This window comes from Doryrhamphus excisus, chromosome 12, assembly GCF_030265055.1.
Source record: "Doryrhamphus excisus isolate RoL2022-K1 chromosome 12, RoL_Dexc_1.0, whole genome shotgun sequence".
Taxonomy (NCBI): Eukaryota; Metazoa; Chordata; class Actinopteri; order Syngnathiformes; family Syngnathidae; genus Doryrhamphus; species Doryrhamphus excisus.
Genome location: NC_080477.1, coordinates 15941379 through 15964230, shown reverse-complemented (window position 1 = coordinate 15964230; position 22852 = coordinate 15941379). Strand labels below are relative to the sequence as shown.

General features: G+C 41.8%; 1 protein-coding gene across 5 annotated transcripts in view; it reads right to left on the bottom strand.

Annotated features, from left to right (window-relative positions):
• Nucleotides 1-22852, bottom strand: part of esrrga (estrogen-related receptor gamma a) — a 76870-nt gene that overhangs the window by 12393 nt on the left and 41625 nt on the right. For 3 of the 5 annotated variants that reach the window (XM_058088715.1, XM_058088711.1, XM_058088712.1), the window contains exons 5-6: nt 22219-22329; nt 19598-19780 (exon numbers count right to left, since the gene is read on the bottom strand). In XM_058088715.1, coding sequence (XP_057944698.1) covers nt 19598-19780; nt 22219-22329 — 294 coding nt within the window. The remainder of the gene's footprint in view (nt 1-19597; nt 19781-22218; nt 22330-22852) is intronic. The other 2 variants (XM_058088713.1, XM_058088714.1) reach the window with 1 other exon arrangement.

The window sequence follows — 22852 nt, the reverse complement described above, 5'->3', positions numbered from 1 at the left end:
CTGCTTTAGTTATTTTTCATTATTATTTTTCGTGTGTTAAAGTTATAATTAATCTAAAATAATCCAATTAACTAGTTTTGAGTACCTAGAAAATGTGTATATACACCCATCCATCCATCCATTCTCTATGACGCTTCGCGCTTTATGCTGGAGCCTATCCCAGCTAACTTCAGACGAGAGGCGGGGTACATCCTGGAACGGTTGCCAGCCAATCGCAGGGCACACTCACATTCATACCGATGGACAATTGGGAGTCACCAATTAACTTCATCTGGAATGTAGGAGGAAACTGGAGAAAACCCATGCATGGGGAGAATATACAAACTCCACACAGAGATTCAAACGTGGGTCTTCCCATCTCCTGACTGTGTGGCCATTATGCTAACCACTCAACCACTATGCGGCCATCTACCATACATGCAATATATTATTATCACCGGTACTTTTATTATACTTCAAAATAATACAATGTAATTGTGATAGGCTCCAGGTTCCATGTGACCATAAGTGATATACAGTATAATAGGTGGCATAGAAAATGGATGTATATTAAAAATGGATGGATGTACACTACACTCCACTCCACTCTACTCCCCCTAACGGAGTGTAATTGTGTTGGCCAGTCGACTATAGCAGCTCGATTCGGTTGATTATCTTTTTATAAAATGAAGGTAACATTTCCATCAAACGTACCTTAAATAGTTGGTCTGAACATAAGAAATTGAACTTTCTTTTCAGTCCACTATGCTCACAGACTGATTTGTTTGTTTCTTTCGGCTATTTCCCTGATTATGGGGTTGCCACAGTGGATCTTTTTTATTGCTCCGCATCTTGATTTTTGGTTTGAGCGTTTTATATTCTGGATGCCCTTCCGGACGAATACCGATGGTGCTTACTAGTGGAGATTCGATCCCGAGATGGCCACTACAAAGTCCAGAATGCTAACCACTACACCACAGCGGTCTCTATACTCACAGACTGATACAAACACTAATTGATTGAGGTATTACATTGACATCATACAAAGAAATGATCCCATTTACAATAACCTCAGCACAAAAATACACAATGTTAAACTATACATATTAGTAGGAGGTAGCGACTTTGTTAGGACTTTGTGAAGGTGTGTCAGCTATGAGAGTAAAAAGCAGTGTGTGTGTGTGTGTGTGTGTGTGTGTGTGTGTGTGTGTGTGTGATGGTGTGACAGAAAGAGGCTGAAGCGCAGTCAGGCAGACTTAACCTCCACTGCTTGCTCTGACGGGCTCTTTCTTCCCCCCCTCTCTCCTCGTCTATCAAATACAAACACACATAAAAAAAGAAAGAAAAAACACACACAAACACGCATAGATTCCCTAGCCAGCCTGCGGCCTGTTTGTCTGCCAAATGAGTCCTGACTGCACGTTTACACCCGAGACCACACAACAGCCTGGTACACACACACTCGCACCCACACACACACACACACATAGGATAGCCCTCTCTCATGCCCCAGTTACTGCACACAGATACACACAAATTCACCAATATTTGTTTTCTGGTGGTTTCAGGGCAAATGAGAACCACTGAGGACTGTGTGATGATTCTAAGTACCTGTGTGTTTGTGTGTGTGTGTGTGTGCATTGGCATTGCATGGGCTACAAGTGACGCATCCAAGAAGGTGATGGTGTGAGTGTGGAATAATATGACAGGTGTGAAAACAGGCTGCAGTGGTGATCTGGCCCTCGTTATTAACACATGACTTATTGTCGCACATTGTCAACTGAATGTGGACATTTGAAGGACATTTGAATGTTTAGAAAACCAAGAAGAGATATCAAGAGGATATCACTCAGGACAGTGCAGACCTCTGCCAAGGTGGATCCACTTCCTGGATCACAGAGGATGGTGTAAGATAATGGCACCTTACCATTTTCGATTCTGGCATGGGGAAAACGGTTTAATCCTAATTCAAATGTCAAAAAGACAAATGTCTGTTATCCAACTGGAAAACCGCTGCATGTCATATTTGAGTGTTAGTGTGTACAAAAGTAACTATTAAATCATGGCTGATGACACAAGTAACAAGACTGTACCATTAACAGCAAACTCAGAAAGTGAGTTGGTTGGCCTTCCACTTCCTGGTTACCTGAGCGTGATGTAAGATAATGGAACCTAAGTGATGTAAGATCTCTAACCAAGCTGCAAAAGCCAGAAGCGCCATATTTAAGGTGTGTTTATCCGTTAGTATGTTAGCAGGGTGTTTCCTGGTTCATAAGTCAATTCAGATTTGTAAAATTCTAGAGTGGGGGAACAGTTTTAATGTAACTCAAAGAGTAATTACTACATTTATTTTTGTTTGATAACCTGCGATTGACTGCCCAGTCCAGGGTGTATCCTGCTTCTCGCCCAAAGTCAGCTGGGATAGGCTCCAGCATATCCCAATGACCCTATTGAAGACAAGCAGTGTAGAAAATGGATGGATGGACTCTACCATTTGTGACTCTAACATTTCTGGTGCTGGGGGAACAAATCTAACCAATCATCCAGCTGTTTACATGGGGGTATGCTGGAGCCTATCCCAGTTGTCTTCAGGCGAGAGGTGGGGTACACCCTGGACTGGTCGCCAGCCAATCACAGGGCAGATATAGACAAACAACCATTCACACTCACATTCATACCTATGGACAATTTGGAGTCGCCAATTAACCTAGCATGTTTTTGGAATGTGGGAGGAAACCGGAGTACCAGAGTCGTTTTTGTGTTAGCCAGCTATCATAGCAATACCTTCCACCTTTGCACTTTCACAGATTGAAACATTTCATTTGAAACCTTCCACTTCTTCTATTTTAAGCAGAGTGTCTTGCAGCATTGCAGCGGTGAGATAAAATGAATGTTCATTCTATTAAAAGATACATCGCCGTTCCATGTGAAGAAAAATAGGTTAGCAATATGAATACATATATAAAGTGATGGTGCCTTCAAGCACCTTCTCTGTGCTAACAACGACACTGAGCTCTGTCCTATTAGATCACAGCCTCGGGATACAATAACACAAAACTCCATCATGCTGTCTCAACCATGTAGCAGCTGAGACACCAGCAGAGTAGGAATAAGTTTCACACATTGTCATACAAATGTAACACAATCAAAGCAATTGGAATGCACACTAAACACTTTTAGGGCAAACATTTGAAGGCTTAATATATCACAATAATTTAGTTAGAAAATGCAAAAGAAGTACAGGAAATGTAAAAAGTGATATTCATTCATTCATTCATTTTCAACCGCTTATCCTCACGAGGGTCGCAGGGGGTGCTGGAGCCTATCCCAGCTGTCTTAGGGCGAGAGGCGGGGTACACCCTGGACTGGTCGCCAGCCAACCACAGGGCACATATAGACAAACAACCATTTACACTCACATTCATACCTATGGACAATTTGGAGTCACCAATTAACCTAGCATGTTTTTGGAATGTGGGAGGCAACCGGAGTACCCGGGGGAAAACCCACGCATGCACGGGGAGAACATGCAAACTCCACACAGAGATGACCGAGGGTGGAATTGAACCCTGGTCTCCTAGCTGTGAGGTCTGCGCGCTAACCACTCGACCGCCGTGCCGCCCAATGCAAAGCAACATAGTAAAAATTAAGAGGGAAAAAGACGCGTCCAAAGCAAAATGCCACAGCCCTTGGGCAATATTCTAGCTAGTATGCCGAATTTGAACACATGGAGGTGCTGAGCCTTCATTCCCATAGTCAGCACTCATTGATATGCGGTTATCTTATGTTAAAATACACTTTCAAACATTTCCTGTATGGTTGATACATGTTTTATGTTGACAGTTTAACACTGGATATATCTTTTTTTTATTTCCAATATTTTCTATGGGAAAAACATGATAGTAAATAATTGCTTACCACTTGTTGAGGCTTTTAATATAGTATGTGCATCTATGTCAATAAATAAAGCAAATACAGTTGAAGTGTACATTATGTTTCTTTTGTAGTCTTGTCTTCTGCAGGGGACATATTTCAAGAGGCCCAGTGGCCCACTGCGAGAGAGATTGCATTCGGACTTGTGAAGTTCCCAACAGTCAGCGCTGCATGTGTGTGTCTGCATGCACACACACACTGTTGCGCTCTCATTTGACTCGCTATATGCGTTTGTGTTTAAATTTTGCTTCAGAAGCTCATTGTTGCATGCTGTGTCAAGAAAGATCCCTTAGTGCTCAGTTATTTCAGCTTGTGTCTCTGTGTGTGTGTGTGTGTGTGTGTGTGTACCTCAAACTGTTTGGTACCATACGGCCAGACGCCAGCCCAAATGAACATGAACCCCCTGTGATGGCTTTGGCCAAGCTCAAATAAACAAGATACACACACACATTCAGGAAAGCATAGTGGCAAATGTCATCTTTCTCTCAAACACACACACACACAAACACACACATTCACATGCACACACTCACCAGCTGACCCAATTATACAGAGATGCGCAACGAGATGGAAACAAATCTACTCAGAGAACCAGTTAATTTGGAAAGCTTTAAAGACACACACACACACACACACACATCCATGTGTACTGTATTGTCGGGGGATTGCTTAATAGGCACTTCACTTTAGAAATGACATCACTCACTCACAAAAAAAAAAACAAAACAATGAAAACATTTTTTTTTAGGTGTACAAATGTCGACAACCCAAAGCTTTTGAGTACAAACTAGGCTTCAAAAGCCAGTTAATAAGTTCAAACTATTGTCATTGGCCCAGACCTCATTTTAGTGAACATCTAAGGATTAACTCTGTGGTTGTGTGTCATATTTCTTTGGCTTTTTGTGCCCGTTTCTCACTTTTTCTCGTTCTTTGTCAATGGCACCAATACGGAATGGTGTGAAGTGAGCGCCCCATACGATATGAATCAGATCTCCAATAGAGATGCGATGATACCAGAGTGTAAGGGGTACTCTCAAATGCTGGATTATGTTGCATTGTAACGCATTATTTCACTGCAGGATTCTGTGTGGAGTGAAAGTCATTTCACTGGGTTCATTTTGGAGTGGAAGTCATTTATTTGGAAGACCAAGAACAGACATTTACAGGGGTGCCTTGGTTAGCGTTATTCTGTTGTGAAGGTGAATCTCTAATCAAAATTTACTTTCATTTCAAAGAGTATTATCATTTTATTCATCAACCTGCTTTCTCCGGGTACTCCGGTTTCCTTCCACATTCCAAAAACATGCTAGGTTAATTGGCCATTAGCAAGAATAAAGCATGTATAGTGTACTGTAGGTGTCTGTTGGTACCGAAACTATATGGACCAAAATTATTACATTTATTTGATTAAAAGTCAAGCTTTAGTTGAAAATCGGTGTCTTTTAGTTGGAAATGAAACAAAAAGTGGCAAATGAAGAAACTGTGCTGCAGATAAATCTAACATATTTGCTCTATTCATTATTTTCTGGTAGGCTGCACGGTGGAAAAAAATGGCTAGCATGCTAGGAGACCCAGGTTCGATCCCCTGCTTGGGCATCTCTGTGTGGAGTTTGCATGTTCTTCAAAAGTAATTGGCGACTCCAAATAGTCCATAGGTATGAATGTGAGTGTGAATGGTTGTTTGTCTATATGTGCCCTGTGATTGGCTGGCGACCAGTCCAGGGTGTACCCCGCCTCTCGCCCAAAGACAGCTGGGATAGGCTCCAGCACCTTCCGCGACCCTCGTGAGGAAAAACGGTAGAAAATGAATGAATGAATGAATGAATAATCAACCTGCAAGTAAACATGTTGCACTGAACTTGCTATATTCACTGTATATTAAAAATAAAAAACCTGTCCTGACGATGGCTGGTGGTCCACTCTGATGAAATAATGACTTCCGTAGGAACATTGGGTGGAAAGTGACACCACATCAGTCACTTTCATTGCTTAGAAACACATTAATTATGTACATAATCACCTTCACCACCTCTCCCATTGTTGGTGAAAATATCTTTTCTCCATTTCCTTCCCCTACCAACCCCCCTCTCCACCTCTCCTTGGACCACATAGCGCCCCTCCACCTCCACCCTTCCAGTGTGAGCGGCCTCGGGGAGAGTGCAGTAGTCACAGGGCTGCTCGCCTCTAATCAGTGTGAACAGCCAGCTAATTACCAAACCTCAGCCTTGGCTGACTGTTAATTGCATACATTAGACACCATCAGCACCACTGCCAGATTAACACTTAAAATCTTCCCATTGCTTTAGTGGATATGAGTGTGTGTGTGAAATAGAGAGTAGCTTTGTGCAGTGTCTGTGTGTATGTGTCAAGTGTGCTGCCTCTGTGGTCGCTGCTGCTAATATTTAGACTTAATTAGAGACACATTGGAAAGTGTGACCACACTGAGGTGGCTGTGGGGTGCCGGTGGGCCCGGGTCGCCTCGGAGGGGGCATTGTGGATGGTTGGGGGTGAGCCTGGGTCTCTGTGGAGACGCCAGATGGAGTGACATTAAGAGCACTGCAGTGGAGCCATTTCAAATAATAAAATATCAATATTTACATTTTAATTACCCACTTCCAGCTTCACCAGTGTGATTTGTGTGTGTGTGTGTGTGTGTGTGTGTGTAGGAATGTGAAGACCCAATTGGGTCTTCTTAACTCTACGTGGACAGTTCTGTCTAACTGACAATCATCACTCTGCAATGGACACACTGAAGACATAGTTCTTTTCTTTGTGTATCTCCTGCACCCTCCTCTTCCTTTCATGATTCACTGCTGATGCAGGCAGGAATGACCATGGTATGTGTGTGTGTGTGTGTGTGTTAGCTTAGACGTGTTAAATCTCTATGGGTCCCACACACATTGACACTGCTGACAGACATTTTTGCAGGAGAAAGAGAAGAAAACTGCAATTAGCAAGAATAAAGCAAGTATAGTGTACTGTAGGTGTCTGTTGGTACCGAAACTATATGGACCAAAATTATTACATTTATTTGATTAAAAGTCAAGCTTTAGTTGAAAATCGGTGTCTTTTAGTTGGAAATGAAACAAAAAGTGGCAAATGAAGAAGAAGTTGTGCTGATAAATCTAACATATTTGCTCTATTCATTATTTTCTGGCTGCACGGTGGATGAATGGATAGCATGCTAGGAGACCCGGGTTCAACCCGGTGTTGTAATTACACCCTAAAGAGCCCAAAAGTCAAACTGACTGATAAAACTCTTCACAAAACACATTTGACTTAAAACATGGCAGCCATCCAGCAAAGCATCTTTGCAGGAGCACAAGCAGGACTTAGCAACTCATTCTCTGTACGTCATTGAGCATTTCTAAGTGATATTAAACTTTGAGTATATCTGTATTACATGTATATAAGCATAATTTACAGTCATGAAAAACAGCGAAATATTGGCTAATAACTGATTGTGCACCACAATGCAATTATTGCAGGAATTCCACGTAGATCCATTTAAAACCGTAGATGAGGCTTGCGCGAGGACTTAAGCTCAAGCAGTGGGGTTTAAGGCCAGTCAGCTATCTATGTATCAATCTGATCTGTAATGAATTCATTTTCCCAGTTTGTTCAATTAACTGTGTTGTGGCTGTCTATTGATCCTTTGCTGGATTACTTTCTTGGAACAATTTCCCCGCAATAACATGTTTTTCCTGCAGAGGAGAGCAAGCATTGGAAAAATGTCTACTTATTTAGCCATTACAGCTAGAAGAAGAAAACAGCTATAAGAAATATCGCTGCAATATGGAAAACGTCCTCTGTTTTATGTCAGCCCAAAAGTGTTTGATCAGATTGTAACTGGACCTACACGGTGGAGATGATTCTCACATAATCTGAACGTTATACTTTGCATTCAGTTCAACATTCTTAGAAAACGTGTTCAATGAACGCATCCTATTGAACTCGTTCAAGCACCGGTCTTCATAAAATGAATTAAGATTCAGGCCGATTGTTGCTTTAAAACAAACACTCTAATCACTTCCTGTTTCCTGGCCTGTTGTCCAAATATGAGCTTATGAGGCCATGTTGATCCTATCTCCCTAATCCCCGCTAGCTTCCCATGGAACCACAAGCACACAAACTCCACAGGGATTAATTTAGCATTGACAGATTAGAGATACTCTCTCCAATATCATCATCATTGAGGATGACGAGCATGGAGAGAGAAAAGCTTGAAGATGGACAAAATGGGGGGAAGAGATGAATAGTGATGCGCACAGAGCTTTCTCACTGGCGCTGTAATGTCCTAGCTTGGAGACAAGAACATTTAGACCTCATTCCACGTCGTCATCTGGGGCTTGGAAAAAAAAAAAGGCTGGGGCTGAAAATCTTAATTAATTGTCCAATAGTGCTGCAGGGTCATTATGCATTGCAATAAAGAAGCGTGTAATTATGAGATTTAACAGCCATTACCACGGCCAGGAACTCATATGTCATCATCAGCAAGCAAGCCAGTGGTTTGCTTCGGCTGAGTGTGTGGCTTGATGGACAGCACACACACACACACACACACGTATGTATGTATGTATTCTTCATCTTGGCATGTTGTGTTTAGATATACAAAATGCATGTGAGGACAAATGTGTGTATTTATTTGAACAATCTGACCAATGTACGTCCATGCAAACACACACACACACACACACACACACTGTGCTGCCATACATCTGGGACAGACAATGAGGCAGACAGCTGTGATAGCAGCCTGCAGATGAAACATCCCATCAGCATGCTTATAAGGCGCGCTCAGATCGAACACAAAGAAAATGTAGAAGGTTTATGGTGCGTTATTGTCATAAATTAGAGCGCCGGAGTGTGTCCGGGGCTTTTATGGACGCAAGCTGGAGCACTGCTAGCAACGTGCGTGCACCGCTGTGTGAGGACATGGTGCTTCTGACCCGACCAGGCCTCACCAAAGACAGGCGTTGATGGTGATTTAGAAAGGGAAAGTTTTACTTTTTAGACCAGTGCTATTCAACTGGAGGCTTGTGGGCTAAATACGACACATGAGTGATACCTGACTGACCCATGAGTTTCATATTGAGGATCTTTTCTTGTATTTTTCCAGTACATATTGTATTTTCTAGACTGTTCCTGAGTAATAGCCATGTGGGACTTATATATATATATCAAGATACTGACAGTCATGCACCAAAGAGTGAACATTACTGACAACAGCTGTGAGAGGATGCTAGTGGTGCTAGCGACTCCGAGAATGAAGAATTCAATGATGTGGATTTAGATCAGGAGCTTGGTGAACCTGCTTTATGTTAACTGGACTCGTTGGCTTGTTATGTTAATTTAGCATATTCATCTTCTTCTTTAGATTATAGTCATCCCTTGCCATATCACGGTTGAACATCACTCCCTCACTATTTTTTTTCAAAGATTAATTAACTAATAAATGACTGTTCTTTTGTCGTTGACTATGGATTATTCATTCATTTTCTACCGCTTATCCTCACGAGGGTCACGAGATGTGCTGGAGCCTATCCCAGCTGTCTTCGGGTGAGAGACAGGGTACACCCTGGACTGGTCGCCAGCCAATCACAGGGCACATATAGACAAAAACATAAACAACCATTCACACTCATATTCATACCTATGGACATTTGGGAGTCGCCAATTAACCTAGCATGTTTTTGGAATGTGGGAGGAAACCGGACTACCCGGACGGAGAAAACCCACGCATGCACGGGGAGAACATGCAAACTCCACACAGAGATGGCCGACGGTGGAATTGAACTCGGGTCTTCTAGCTGTGTGGCCTACCTGCTAACCACTCGTCCGCTGTTCTATGGATTATTATTAGTCAAATAATATTCAAAACAAGTTATATATAGTATTCTGGCCACTCGGTGTCAGTAATATTACATGACACGACACAGTGCTCCTACCATTCCATGTGGAAGTGGTAAGGTTTTGGTTTCTTACTTTATCATTACCGTCTTTGTCTTACTTACTGCTCAATACAGTTGAGCAAAATATTGTAAACAAAGAATAACAGGAGTTTAAAGGCGGCTATAGGGGTGTTATTCCATATCTACAGTGCTCTAATTATGATAAAAATCATTTTTAGAAATCTATCGTGGTCGGGTCAGGTCCTTCTTCACAATGCATTTTTTAACAGATGGGACAGCACAGTGCTACTGTTTCATATCTTTAACTAGCGTTTTTGCAGCAGGTTTGCTCCATTGGTTTCATTAAACAGCTACAATACATACAATGGGGGGACACTAACTGGTCAACTATGACAGTAACACCATTCGAAACACACACACTAATGAAGAGAGCAGCTGCGAAGAGTGTGTGTTCATGATATTTACATTATATCCCTATATATGTGTTTGTATGGCGTCTGTGCACAGGCCATACGTCCTCCTCAGCTGCTGACAGGCGCTCCCTAATCCCATTTTACCACCTGCTTATCCCCTGATGGAATGGATGAATCCTCCACACTCTTATTTAAGAACAATGAAGGGAAAATGGGCGAGGGTGGATGCGATGCAGGAGGGAGAGAAGGAGGTAAATGGGAGAGGAGGAGGAGAAGGAGGGCAAAAGTAAACCGATAAATAGGAAAGCGAAGGAGGGAGGGAATAACTATTTCATGGCTGTCTGTGAACTTTGCATGAACCGACAAAAATGATGTCGCTTCTTCCGCTAGATTTTCCGCATGCATAGGTGAGCATTACATGTATGCCAATGCCTTTGTATGCGTGAACTTTTCATATGGCTTTTAGTATGTGTGTGTGTGTGTGTGTGTGTGTGTGTGCAGGGTAGCAGCAGACAGAATGGGATGATGATGATTTGAAATGGAGTTTGGCCTGTGTGTAATTATGATCATCTATCTTTATGCCCCGCCATCATATCATATCACATCACATCTTCTCTCTCTTCCCATAGCTTTCTCACTCTAACACACACACACACACACACACACACAAATTGAAAGTAGTAAAAGCTGACTGTTTGCTCGTGACAACTTCTATGAGGATGATGGCCTCAGATGCTGATTTATTTGTCACTACTCATTGTATTAAATTGTTAAGTCTTGACATGCCTTGGTGTGTGTGTGTGTGTGTCTATGTTGATGCAATGTACACGTCTACACAATGGGTGTGTGACAGACAGTATTTGATGCAGATTAGACGTTGTGCTCACATCGCAGGCTGACAGATAAATGGATTTGATTTGCTAATGTAATCAGGATAAAACAGCAATGGGCTGCTGAGTGCAAATCTTAACACAGTGTTTTGTTTTGGGTTTTTTTATATAAAAACATCGACTGACAGTGTTTCCTTCCTTTAGATCAACATTGTAACCGTTCAGGTGACTTGAGTGTTAAAAAGGTGTGGTCCTAACACGGTGTGACACAGGTGAATACAGTCATTGTGGCAGCTGGTAGCATGTGTGAAAAGAAGAGTCATGTGTGCAGATGCGTGTCTGCATGATGTGTCAGCTCCATCTGCTGCAGTGACATTAGGTTGTGTCACCACCGACGTGTGACCTGATGAAGGTACGTGTCACTGTGATGCTTTATGAGGGTGCTGTGGGTTTGTTTGTTTGCTTGTGCACAACAGCGAAGCCATTGGAAACCCATTCAAGCAATTTAACATAACATAACTATGCAGCTTTTTCATGAAAACACATAAAGTTACGTTACAGTGGAAGCTCCATGTTGCTTTAATTGCAAAACTAAACTAGGTTAATTGGCGACTCCAAATTGTCCATAGGTATGAATGTGAGTGTGAATGGTTGTTTGTCTATATGTGCCCTGTGATTGGCTGTGTACCCAGCCTCACAGCTGGGATAGGCTCCAGCACGCCCGCGACCCTAGTGAGGATAAGTGGTAGAAAATGAATGAATGAATGTACGATCCCATAGGAAGTCATGTAAAATTCAATTGTCCGTTCTGGGTTCAAAATGTTTGAGTAATATTTTATTCAGGAGTGAAGAGGAGTTAACAAGCCAAAAATAAAATGAAAGTGAAACTAGTAGAAAATGTTGCCGTCGCGGAGTAGCGTTAATGAAGATTTGGGATATTTAATTCATCATCTGTTCCAAAATGTGCAAGTCTATGGTTATCATTGCACTTTTCTACCATGCTGTCAATTAGGTACCCTTCAATAGTGGCATGACAAAAAAAAATTTTAAAAGCCCATGCTGATCTAAAAATGTTGGTATATTTTCAAAGAAAATTGTCAAATAGTATTGCTTGTGGCACGTGAAAACTGTGTGTTATTATGAGCCTACGTGTTGCATCTCAAAATTGTGCAAGTGTACCAAATGAGAAAATACAAAACATAAAAATCAAGTAAAAAGGTAAAAAGTTCTCCCCTTTGTTTTCTCGTATTGACAACAAGCCTTCAATACCTGCTGCAGCCTTTAACCCAATATAGCAAGCCCCACTTAATCCAAACATAAAGATCAGATATCAAATATTCCTGCGCTAATTTGATTTCACCAATATTTGTTTTCATCTGCAAACAGGGATGTGTTTGTTTGTGTGGGCTGCAATAAGCGACCGCCACTGGAAGATAGGATGTCTCTAATGCAAAGATAAGAAGATGGAGCACAGGACACACACACACACACAACACACACATTCAGAAGTGAAGCATTGGCGTCTAAATGTGTTATGCTGCGGAGGGGAGGAACAAGAATGGAAATCAAAGATGCCCAACAGAGCTGTGAGAAAATCAACAGCAAGTGGAAACACATTCATGAAGATAAGCATTACAGAGCACACAAGGAAACAAACTGACAAACACTATGGACTAAATACAATTGTAAATCCAAATAGGATACATTGAAGAGAAATGCCATTAGAATACAAGAGGTATTGTAAATGTTATTACCGGCAAATCATAACTCTAATTTTCTCCTAACAGGAATACCCAAATATTGCATTGGTGCAACGTGTGGCCTTACATAGAGTACAGTAGTGTGCCTGGTGTGTGTCAAGGTGAGCGTTTGCGTGTGTGAGAAGGCAGCGAGCATGCTGTGATTGTCAAGGTGAACTAGTGTTAGCAGACAGAATGGGGCCAAAGCTGCCACCGACTTTATAGAATGCGCATGTTGTGTGTGTGTATACACACCTGACATTTTAGTTATTGCACAGGAGGTAATGGCAAAGAGAGATCAAACGCATGTGTGGACCACAGAGGAAAACATTCAAAAATAATAAGACATTTCATCTTAACTGAGTGTCCTCCAATTTGTCCATGTTTAGTGGTAGGTGGGGCGGCACGGCGGTCTAGTGGTTAGCGCGCAGACCTCACAGCTAGGAGACCAGGGTTCAATTCCACCCTCCCACCATCTCTGTGTGGAGTTTGCATGTTCTCCCCGTGCATGCGTGGGTTTTCTCCGGGTACTCCGGTTTCCTCCCACATTCCAAAAACATGCTAGGTTAATTGGTGACTCCAAATTGTCCATAGGTATGAATGTGAGTGTGAATGGTTGTTTGTCTATATGTGCCCTGTGATTGGCTGGCGACCAGTCCAGGGTGTACCCCGCCTCTCGCCCGAAGACAGCTGGGATAGGCTCCAGCACCCCTCCGCGACCCTTGTGAGGAAAAGCGGTAGAAAATGAATGAATGTATAGTGGTAGGTGTCTTTGCCCCGAAACACATAGACACAATGAAGTGTCATAATGAGCATCAGAGTTCATTTAGTGAAATTACAGTGTCACAGTCAAAGATGTGAATATCTATGAACGTGTGTGTGTGTGTGCTGAGATTCAACATTTGATTTGCTAAAAGGGGCAGGACACTTCCATAAATCAATATTTGCTGAGTGTCTGATCGACTGATTGGCTAGCAACAACCAGAGAAGCCTACAATCTGCATAGACGTACTATATATGTGGACCGATGACGATATGCACACACACCACCAAGGAAGCGGTGAATGGCAATAGGTGAGCGATGAGGTTGACTGTATAATGAAGGGGTTAAAGATACACTGGAGGAAGAGGGTCAAAGGTCATGTGAGAGCGAGCGGAACGAGAGCGAGGAAGGTCGCATGAGAGGTTGAAGGGGTGAGGTGGGGGTACTTAGCCAAACAGGTCAGAATGGTATTGTGTTAAAGGCTCTTTGGGGGTATCGGAGCTAATGTGTGTGACCCTACACACTTTTCATTCACCTCTCATGCAGCACCATTCCCTCCATTCGACTCTACTCTACTTCAATTTGCTCTTCTTCTGCATCCTATTTTGGCTGGGAATGGCTGTGTTAGTGTATAACCACAGCAACATACTGTATATATTCCATCCATTATATGTGACAATTATCCTCACTAGGATCACGGGGGTATGCTGGAGCCTATCCCAGCTGACTTTGGGCGAGAAGTGGGGTACACCCCGGACTGGTCGCCAGCCAATCACAAGACACATAGAGAAAAAACAACCATCTGGTGAATCAACTCGTAATTGTAACAAAAAGAATAGAAAGCACTGTGCCTGAGGCTCAAAGCTATATCCCTTCTCTTACAAATTTACAAGCTAGCTATAACAAAATGTGAACATATGAAGGTAAAATTAAACCTAAAATGAATGTTACAAATGGCAATTACTGACATGCTAACTTGTCCAGTCAGGGGAACCTCACTCCATTTACTAACCACCTGTCTGTGTGGTATGTCGATACATTATTATAATACTTATAATCAACCGGTTGTTGCACACTGACTAAAAAGCACAGTGTCTGAGGCTCAGAGGTAAACCTCCTCTCACTGTAATACACAAGCTATGCGTAACAAAATACGATATGTGTAAAGGCAGCTTGCAGAACCAGAATGTTTCCGCTAGCTTTCTCCTGCCTGGGGAACCCAACTCCATTTACCAGCCACCGTTATGTGTGTTTGGTAGCTATACTGTATTCTTATCGAATTTATCATCAATGTTGTGTTTTTTTCAAGTTCATAATGGTCCCTCTGCTAAATTTACCTTGCTCATTATGTTCAATTATAAGTTTCAACATCAAACTAGTTGCGACAAAATGACTAAAAAGCACAGTGTCTGTGGCTCAGAGCTAAACCTTGTCTAACTGAAATAAAGATGCGAGCTGTAACAAACTGTGATCATTGAAAGCAGTCATAAATATGACTTAAGGTACAGTTGCAGAATGCAGAGATATGTGCTAACTTTTCCAGCACGGGGAACCTCTCTCCATTCATTAGCTACCAGCCTGTATGGTTGGTAGATACATTGTTGTCATAGTTAAAAACAACTTTTTTAGATGATCAGAATGGGGAAATATTGCCATGCTAACTTCTCTAACCCGGGGAACCTCATTCCACTGAATTGCCAGCAGTGTGTCACATTATTACTATATTTACAATCAACATTTTTCACCTTAATATGGTCTTTAACAAAACTTTGTAATAAACAACGATCAGGAATGGGTTAAGACAGAATGAAAGACAGAAGAGACACGCAACTTTCCCTATTTCCACCACTTAAACGACAAGGTTCCAAAATCTTCATAGAGGCCGATTAAAAGACTGTTCACTTCTGGCGTTTTAACAGCTCAATCAAAATGACTCACGGCCAACACGCTACAGTCCGCTTATCCCTTCGAGTGTCAAAATTGAAATGGAATGAAAGAAAGCTGAGGATGAGGGGAAAGGAAGTATCAGTAGATAGCGATGCAAGAGAATGGGGGCGGGCGTAAGAGTAATTTCTTTTCTTGAATAAAGAAAAAAAAAAAGCTCTTATGACGAGGCCTCAGGTTTTGGTAAAATACTGCGCTAGAGCTTCTTGTCCGCTGATTGGTTCATTTGTTCACTTCCTTCAAGTCAAGTGCTCGCCTTGCCTGCCTGTCTTGGCCTTTTGTATGGCCATGTCCAGATAAGAGCTGCTAGCATGACTGGCTGCTAGTCATTTAGCTATTATGAAGAGAACGAGTGAGAGAGAGAGGATAAAAAGACTCATTCTTCAGGCATACAAATGGTCTTTTCTTTTCGTTCACACTCTCGTTGGCTCTTGTTTAAATATTTGCCAGGCCGTCTCCTCTCTCACCTGACTGCTCCTCATCCACACTTAATGGTGACATGCTAGCTCTGGTTGTCTCTTATTAACATGACATGTCTTCGGTAATCCATATGATGGGATGCCCAGGCCTGTCACGTCCTGGTAATAAGACCTCTGATAATATAGCAAATTTCCTCAAATAGTGACCTCCACTCAGTTATGATGCTCTGGATGTCCATTACAATAAATAAATAAACAATTTGAGGTACCTAATATTTAATATTTGCCTCTCTGGTTAACATTACTATGAATGGTTGCAACAATTGACTTCTTGAACATAGCACACATCACCTGCAGAACATGCATATCCATTGAGTGGTATAGCCATAATCAAATGCATAATAATAATAATAATAATATTATACACATACAGTAAATTATAATGTAAATCCAAATAATCTGTTTGAGGCTCCCCAAAAATATTAATAAAAAATACATTTTTATAGAGAATAAATAGAGTTGACATGCAGAAAACAGTGTGAAATAATAAAAAAGGACAAGTGGATGGAACTTATTGTTCATGTAGACATTCCGTACATTCTGGTGACTTCAAATTTCCTTGTGTTTCTCAACTTATTGATCACTTATTGTCGCACCTTCAAACATTTTGGGGGCCCATGGCGAGTTATTTCTGTCGCACTCAATGAGAAATGCATGAAACAGCATTGTTGGGGCACTCCAGTTTGAAAACGATGCAGTACAGTGCAAACCGGACAGTTTGTTATGTGCTATTTTGTATGAAAATCTAAATTTGGGAACACTGGAGTGTGTGAAAACCAAGGTTTGACTCTAATTAATACTTTAATTATGTCCTATATTTGCTAAAATATATTATTATGTCCCCTTGCACCGCCCTACTGCCCCTCGTTGTTCAAACAAAGCTCTAGTAAGGTAAAACCTGAATTAGGAAGACAGGTTTCGACATATATACTGTACATAAAACCCTGACTTGCCTGAGTAATATGACACTGCATGATTGTCTATGTGTGTAAATCCTCAACAGCAACAAGACAGTATCTTTTCAACACGCTTCTCTCCTCTTCACACACGCCCTTTCATGCACTTGTGTGTGCTTTAATATTCTTTGTGGGATATCAAGAGACACACACTCACTGAAACCTCATTTTCCTCCCCTAATGACATATCAAATGTTTGCATATAGACCATATCAGTATGGAAATGTGCGCATGCATACAAGCCAAGCCTTGGAATAAAAGAAGCAATCAAAGCCATGCGTGTGTGAGCGTGTCACCAGCCTCTAAGGTTGGCCCGGTCTGTGTGTCAAACATGAATCGCAGCACACATAAACACATACACACACAGCGACACACACACACACACACACACATACACACACAGCGCAGCCTTGTTATCCGGGGGCCTGTCTTGCAGGCAGCCTCTCTAACGCTGAGTGATGTTTAAATTAGTTTACAATTTAGCCTCCTCGCTATCTGCAGACGGCTCTTAACTCAGTGTGCACGCCCGTGTCGTGTTGTTGTGTGCGTGCCTTTGTGCATGTGTGAGCGTAACAAATTGTTGCCAGTACGGCAGACATCTAATGACTTCAAATTAGCTGCCTGGCGCTCGCTTTGACACGTTGTTACCACTGTGTGTGACGGTGTGTGTGTGTGTGTGTGTGTGTGTGTGCATGTGAGCAGCGCAGCGCAACCATATCATGAAGCATAAATTGGCTTCACCTCTCCTCACTCTGCCTCTGTCTTTTTTCTCTTTGTCTCTCTCCATCAATTTGATTAAAAAATTACTGTAGCATAGCAAAAAAGATGTGTGTGTGTGTGTGTGTGTGTGTGTGTGCGTCCTACAATACAGCGGCATATATGTGCCATGTATTGACAAGAATAGACCTGTTAACCTTTTTATCTTACGCGTGAGAGGATAACAAATGTTGAGCTCCTGCATTTCACTCTGACAATCCTTTCCACTCCACACTAGATCACTTTGGAAGTGTGTGTGTGTTGTGTGTATTAGATCAGTGTTCAGTGTTGTAAACAGAGCTGCGGATTGCCTTTCTCGCTCATCTAATCACACCATCTTCTTTCCACCGCCAAGCAATCGTTGCTCTTCGCTCTGTCTGTGCACACACACACACCACACACACCACACACACACTGTGGCCTGCGGGTAACCAGGTTAACTCAGCCTGGCTTCTCTTGAAAGGAGAGGGTAAAAGAAAACGTAAAGGTGCTTCCACTGAAGTAAAAATAACTTGTCACTGGGCTAAACATACAATAGCATTAGGATCAATAAGCAAGTGCATGTCAGCACATAGATCAATGCAAGCCATGTATAGTATCATGTCTTGTATTATTTCCATATTTCACTTGTATTGATGAAATAATGCCCATGATGAATGCCATTGATGGTATATGATGGAAGATTACACAGTAATATGCGCACTGATACCATCGACTGCGCTGTTTAAACAGTAACAGGAGTCATATTGTATTTCTTATTCTATTGTAGTGCAAATCTGTGGCATATCTATTCCCTCCTCACAAAACCAATCATTTCTTTCATTAGTCCTTCTCAACTCAAACACGCCCCCCGATTTCCATAACTGACTTGGTTTATCTCCACCTACTGTTGCATATTTGTGCATTTCTAGTTATTGAAATCACCATAAACTAAACCTCAACACGGGTGTCTTCTCTTCTTCTGTTCCCTCTTAAAGAACATTCTGTCTGGTGGTTTTAGGAATTACAGTAATCACTCGTTCATCACTGTTAATTGGTTCCACACCCAGTCCGCAAAGTAGGAGTTCTACTTTATAAATGGAACATTTTTAGCATAGAAAACCTCTTTACGACGGCAATGCCGCCATACCATATTCTGGAGCTGATTTTGGGCACACCTTGACCTGGTCGCCAGCCAATCACAGGGCACCATGTTGGACATGTGCACCTCAAATCAAGGTCACCTGTAAAGTTTCTACAGCCGTACATTTTAGGTTCATTCTAAAATGTATCTAAAACTTTTTGTGTGTACTACATCCATCCATGGTGGCGGGGGATATGCTGGAGGCTATCCCAGCTGAGAGGTGGGGTAGACCCTGGACTGGTGACAAGTCAATGGCAGGCAATAAATGTGTTCCGTGTGGAGGACAGGAAGTGACATTTGGGGTTCAGTCTTTTGGCTTGTCGTGTGCTATACAGCCACACAGTAACCTGTGTAATTATGATGATGATGATTATGATTGTTAATTTAAACATGGAATAAAAGCCTGTTGTTTTGGCGATCAAGTCTGGTGCAAACAAAATCTGAAGATTTTGCTACCTTTGCTTCAAAATTCATATATACACTTACCGGTACTTAAAGCAGTGAGTGTGCATGAAGAAAAGCTTAAGAAGGCTGCTTCATAAGGTCACAATTTCCTTGCGTGTTGCGTGTTGCGTGTACAGTATGTGAGGACATTTGGTCGGCCAGTTGGACGTGTCAAGAGTTCAAACTGTCTGGGTGCAGGGATTTGGGTAAAAGGTCAGGTCATGGCCTGAGTACAAGCAGCATGCATGTCTACTATGAGGGTTTACCATCCAGTATGTATGTGCCCATATCGCGGCATGAAGTGAGCCTCGGTAGACTTCTCCTACCTGGGATGTGCTTGGCCCAGCCGATGTTCACCACCAGCTCTCTGTCGGCCAGGTCGCACAGCGTAGTCAAGGCCTTGATGTCGCTGTCTGGTACGGTCGGGTCAGGCATGGCGTAAATCTTCTCTGGTTCGGCCACCAGCAGGTGAGATACGATTTTGTTATCTGCAAGGCAGCCAAAGGCAACTGACATGACCACCAGACAAGGAGAAAGACAGAGACAGAGAGAGGGTGAATATATTGTTGTCTCACATCCGTGTTGGCCACAAATATACCATATAATAATACTGTAATACTTCTTACATGAAATGGTCCCCCACCATACTGTATGTAAAGACGTTATCAAAGGTGGGGGCAACTCAATTCAACACTATTTCGCATGCAAATCACACTGTATAATCATAATAATAACACAGCAAAAAGTGTCTGATTAGCCATGAAATGTTCAAGCGAAACACACTAATTTTTATAGACTGTATTTTATAGACTAATGAGTTAACAGCAAATAAAATTATATGAATGGAGCAAATAAGAAAGGAATCAAGGCTGAACAAGAAGATACGATAACATTTATGTCCTGTGGAACAATAAAGTCATAGATCATTTGGTTAATTGTATTATGTTTTAAATGGAACAGGTGGAAAAATACCCATTCCTATCAATAAGGATAAGGACGTTCCAAAGTGCATGTGATCCAAACGTTTCCATACCAATGGGAGGAGGAGATAATACTAAAAGCCAAACAGCTGATCTGGTAATAGTGACATGTGGTGATGAGATCTCTATGGCCCATGAGGAACACACTGATACTCTGCTCCCAAATTAATCCACTGATTAATCAAGCACAGGAATAACAACACAAGATGAGCTAAGACCAAAAAAATAAGGAAGGAACACAAGATGTCTTACAGGAATATCATTTTATATTCCCTTTTTATCCAGCTCAGGATCCGAGTCACAAAAGCGGCCGCAGCTGTATCTGCAGGTAAATCTTATTTAATGTTTCCTTAATTAGAATCAATGAAAGCCCATTTCCAAACCCTGAGCTATTGTTCTATTCCCACACAATCAATGTGGATGCTGAGGCTCCACACATGGGCCACACGGATTATACACACGGAGCTACGCTCTGATTCTATTGAATTGTGCAGGAGGGAAAATGATGCCATTTATATGGGAGGTTATCGGTTTTTATGTAATTTATATAAATACAGTACACAGCATCACTGTCCAATGGGAATCATATATATATCCATATTTATTTATGGATATTATTTCTTATTTAGTTATTATATTTTTATTTGACTGGATATAGGTTTGTCTTAAGGCCTTTTTATTAAAGAGATGATGAAGTGTGTATTTTCATCACAAATGACTGAACTTTGCCACCACGCTCCGCCTACAAAATATAAGAAAAAAACATCAAAACTTCACACTTGAACGCCAGTTGTACATTTATTAAAGGTGCATCCATTTTTGGAGTCATTGTATAAATCTCCAAAGAGCATCCCTTGAAGTACGACCTCTGGAAGTCATCATAAAGAGAAGAAAATGCCTTCTTCCTGTTCTTCCTGTTCACGTTCTGCCCTTTTTTTGATGTTTTAAGTTAAATAAAGTGAGTTTTTGAAAGGTGTTTTCACAAATAAATATTTCAATATTAGTATGAACGTGAGTGTGAATGGTTGTTTGTCTATATGTGCCCAGTGATTGGCTGGCGACCAGTCCAGGGTGTACCCCGCCTCTCGCCCGAAAGACAGCTGGGATAGGCTACAGCACTCCCCGCGACCCTTGTGAGGAAAAGCGGTAGAAAATGAATGAATGAATATGTTATAAATCATTTTTAAATGATTTTATTATATTTTACTGTTCTTTTTTCTTGTGAGCGATGGAGGTAAAATAGTAAAATTGGTCATTCGGTTAGTGGAAGCTTTCTGTGTGTGTGTGTGTGTGTGTGCAAACAGCAGCACGGCTACAATTGCATTATCCCATCATTTCCCTGATTAGTAGTAGCAGAAGTGGTCTTAAACTGTCGTGCAGCCATTCAGCATATTGGACTAAATCAGAATATGCTCCAGCTTTAAGCAAAATGGGCTGTAGGGAGCAAGCTGGTAAATACTGCTCAATCTGTGTGTGTGTGTGTGAGAGACACCAGACGGTTAGCTAGAGAGCTAAAGCTAGTTTGATGTGTTTGCCAGATTGGATTTAATCCGGATTAAATTTCTGGCTGGTCTCTCCCACCCTACCTTCTCCTCCTATTCTCCATCTCTCTGAGAACATTTGCGTTCACTTCCATTCTTTCACCCATGTTCACTTTCCAATCATCCGCTTTTGGCGATGACCGGACTTGACAGTTGAGCTAAATGAACATCTTTAGAGTAAAATATGACACGCATAAAATGTTATGACCCTAAACTGGTAGCAGTAGAAACAGGGAAATAAACTAGGTCCCCAACAGATGGGCTCCCCACCAGCCTGGTTCCATTTATGTGTGTGCCTGTTTTTAGGGTCCAACTGTTTGTTACCTACATGAACCCTGCCTGCACACACTGATACAATTATAATAATTCACATTTTTACACTTCATGATTGAATAAGTGTGTGTGTGTGTGTGTGTGTGGTCTTACATGGCTTCTTGGGAGGCAGAGCCAGCTGAGGGTTCAGGTACGGACTGTTGTCTGCATCTATCCGGCGTTTATACTTCTGTCTTCCACCGCGAACCCTGTCCAGACGAACACCTGGAAACAATGCAGATACACATTTTCAAGCTTTAAAGTCAAAATGGGACCTTCCTTTTGGTTTATAGCTGCCATGTTATTCAAAAGTGACTTCTTCATGACACGTACCACCCGCATATACTGTATGCTCATCACTTCACTGAGGTCAGCTTTGTAAACAAAAAAAAAACAACAAAAAATATTATTAAGGTCTTACTCTCCCCTTTTCTGTTACCCGTACCAATTGCTTTGGACTCCTTACTTTCTCTCTCCCTCTCTCTGTGTCACCTTAATTAATTGACACAAAGGAGCCTTAATTTAATTAGGCTTGTCTCTCAGGGTATTGGATGTTACCGTGGTTACCACTTAAAGATGGATAAGGAAGACATAGGTGTCATGTACCCTGGAGAATAAGCGGAACCTGAGGAGTAAGTTCATTTAAGATAATAAAATAGGATTAGTACGAGTATTTGGTAGGCCCAGATGAGGGATGTTGGAGCTCTTGTTGGACTTCATTCGAAGATGATACTGAGGAGGCACCGGG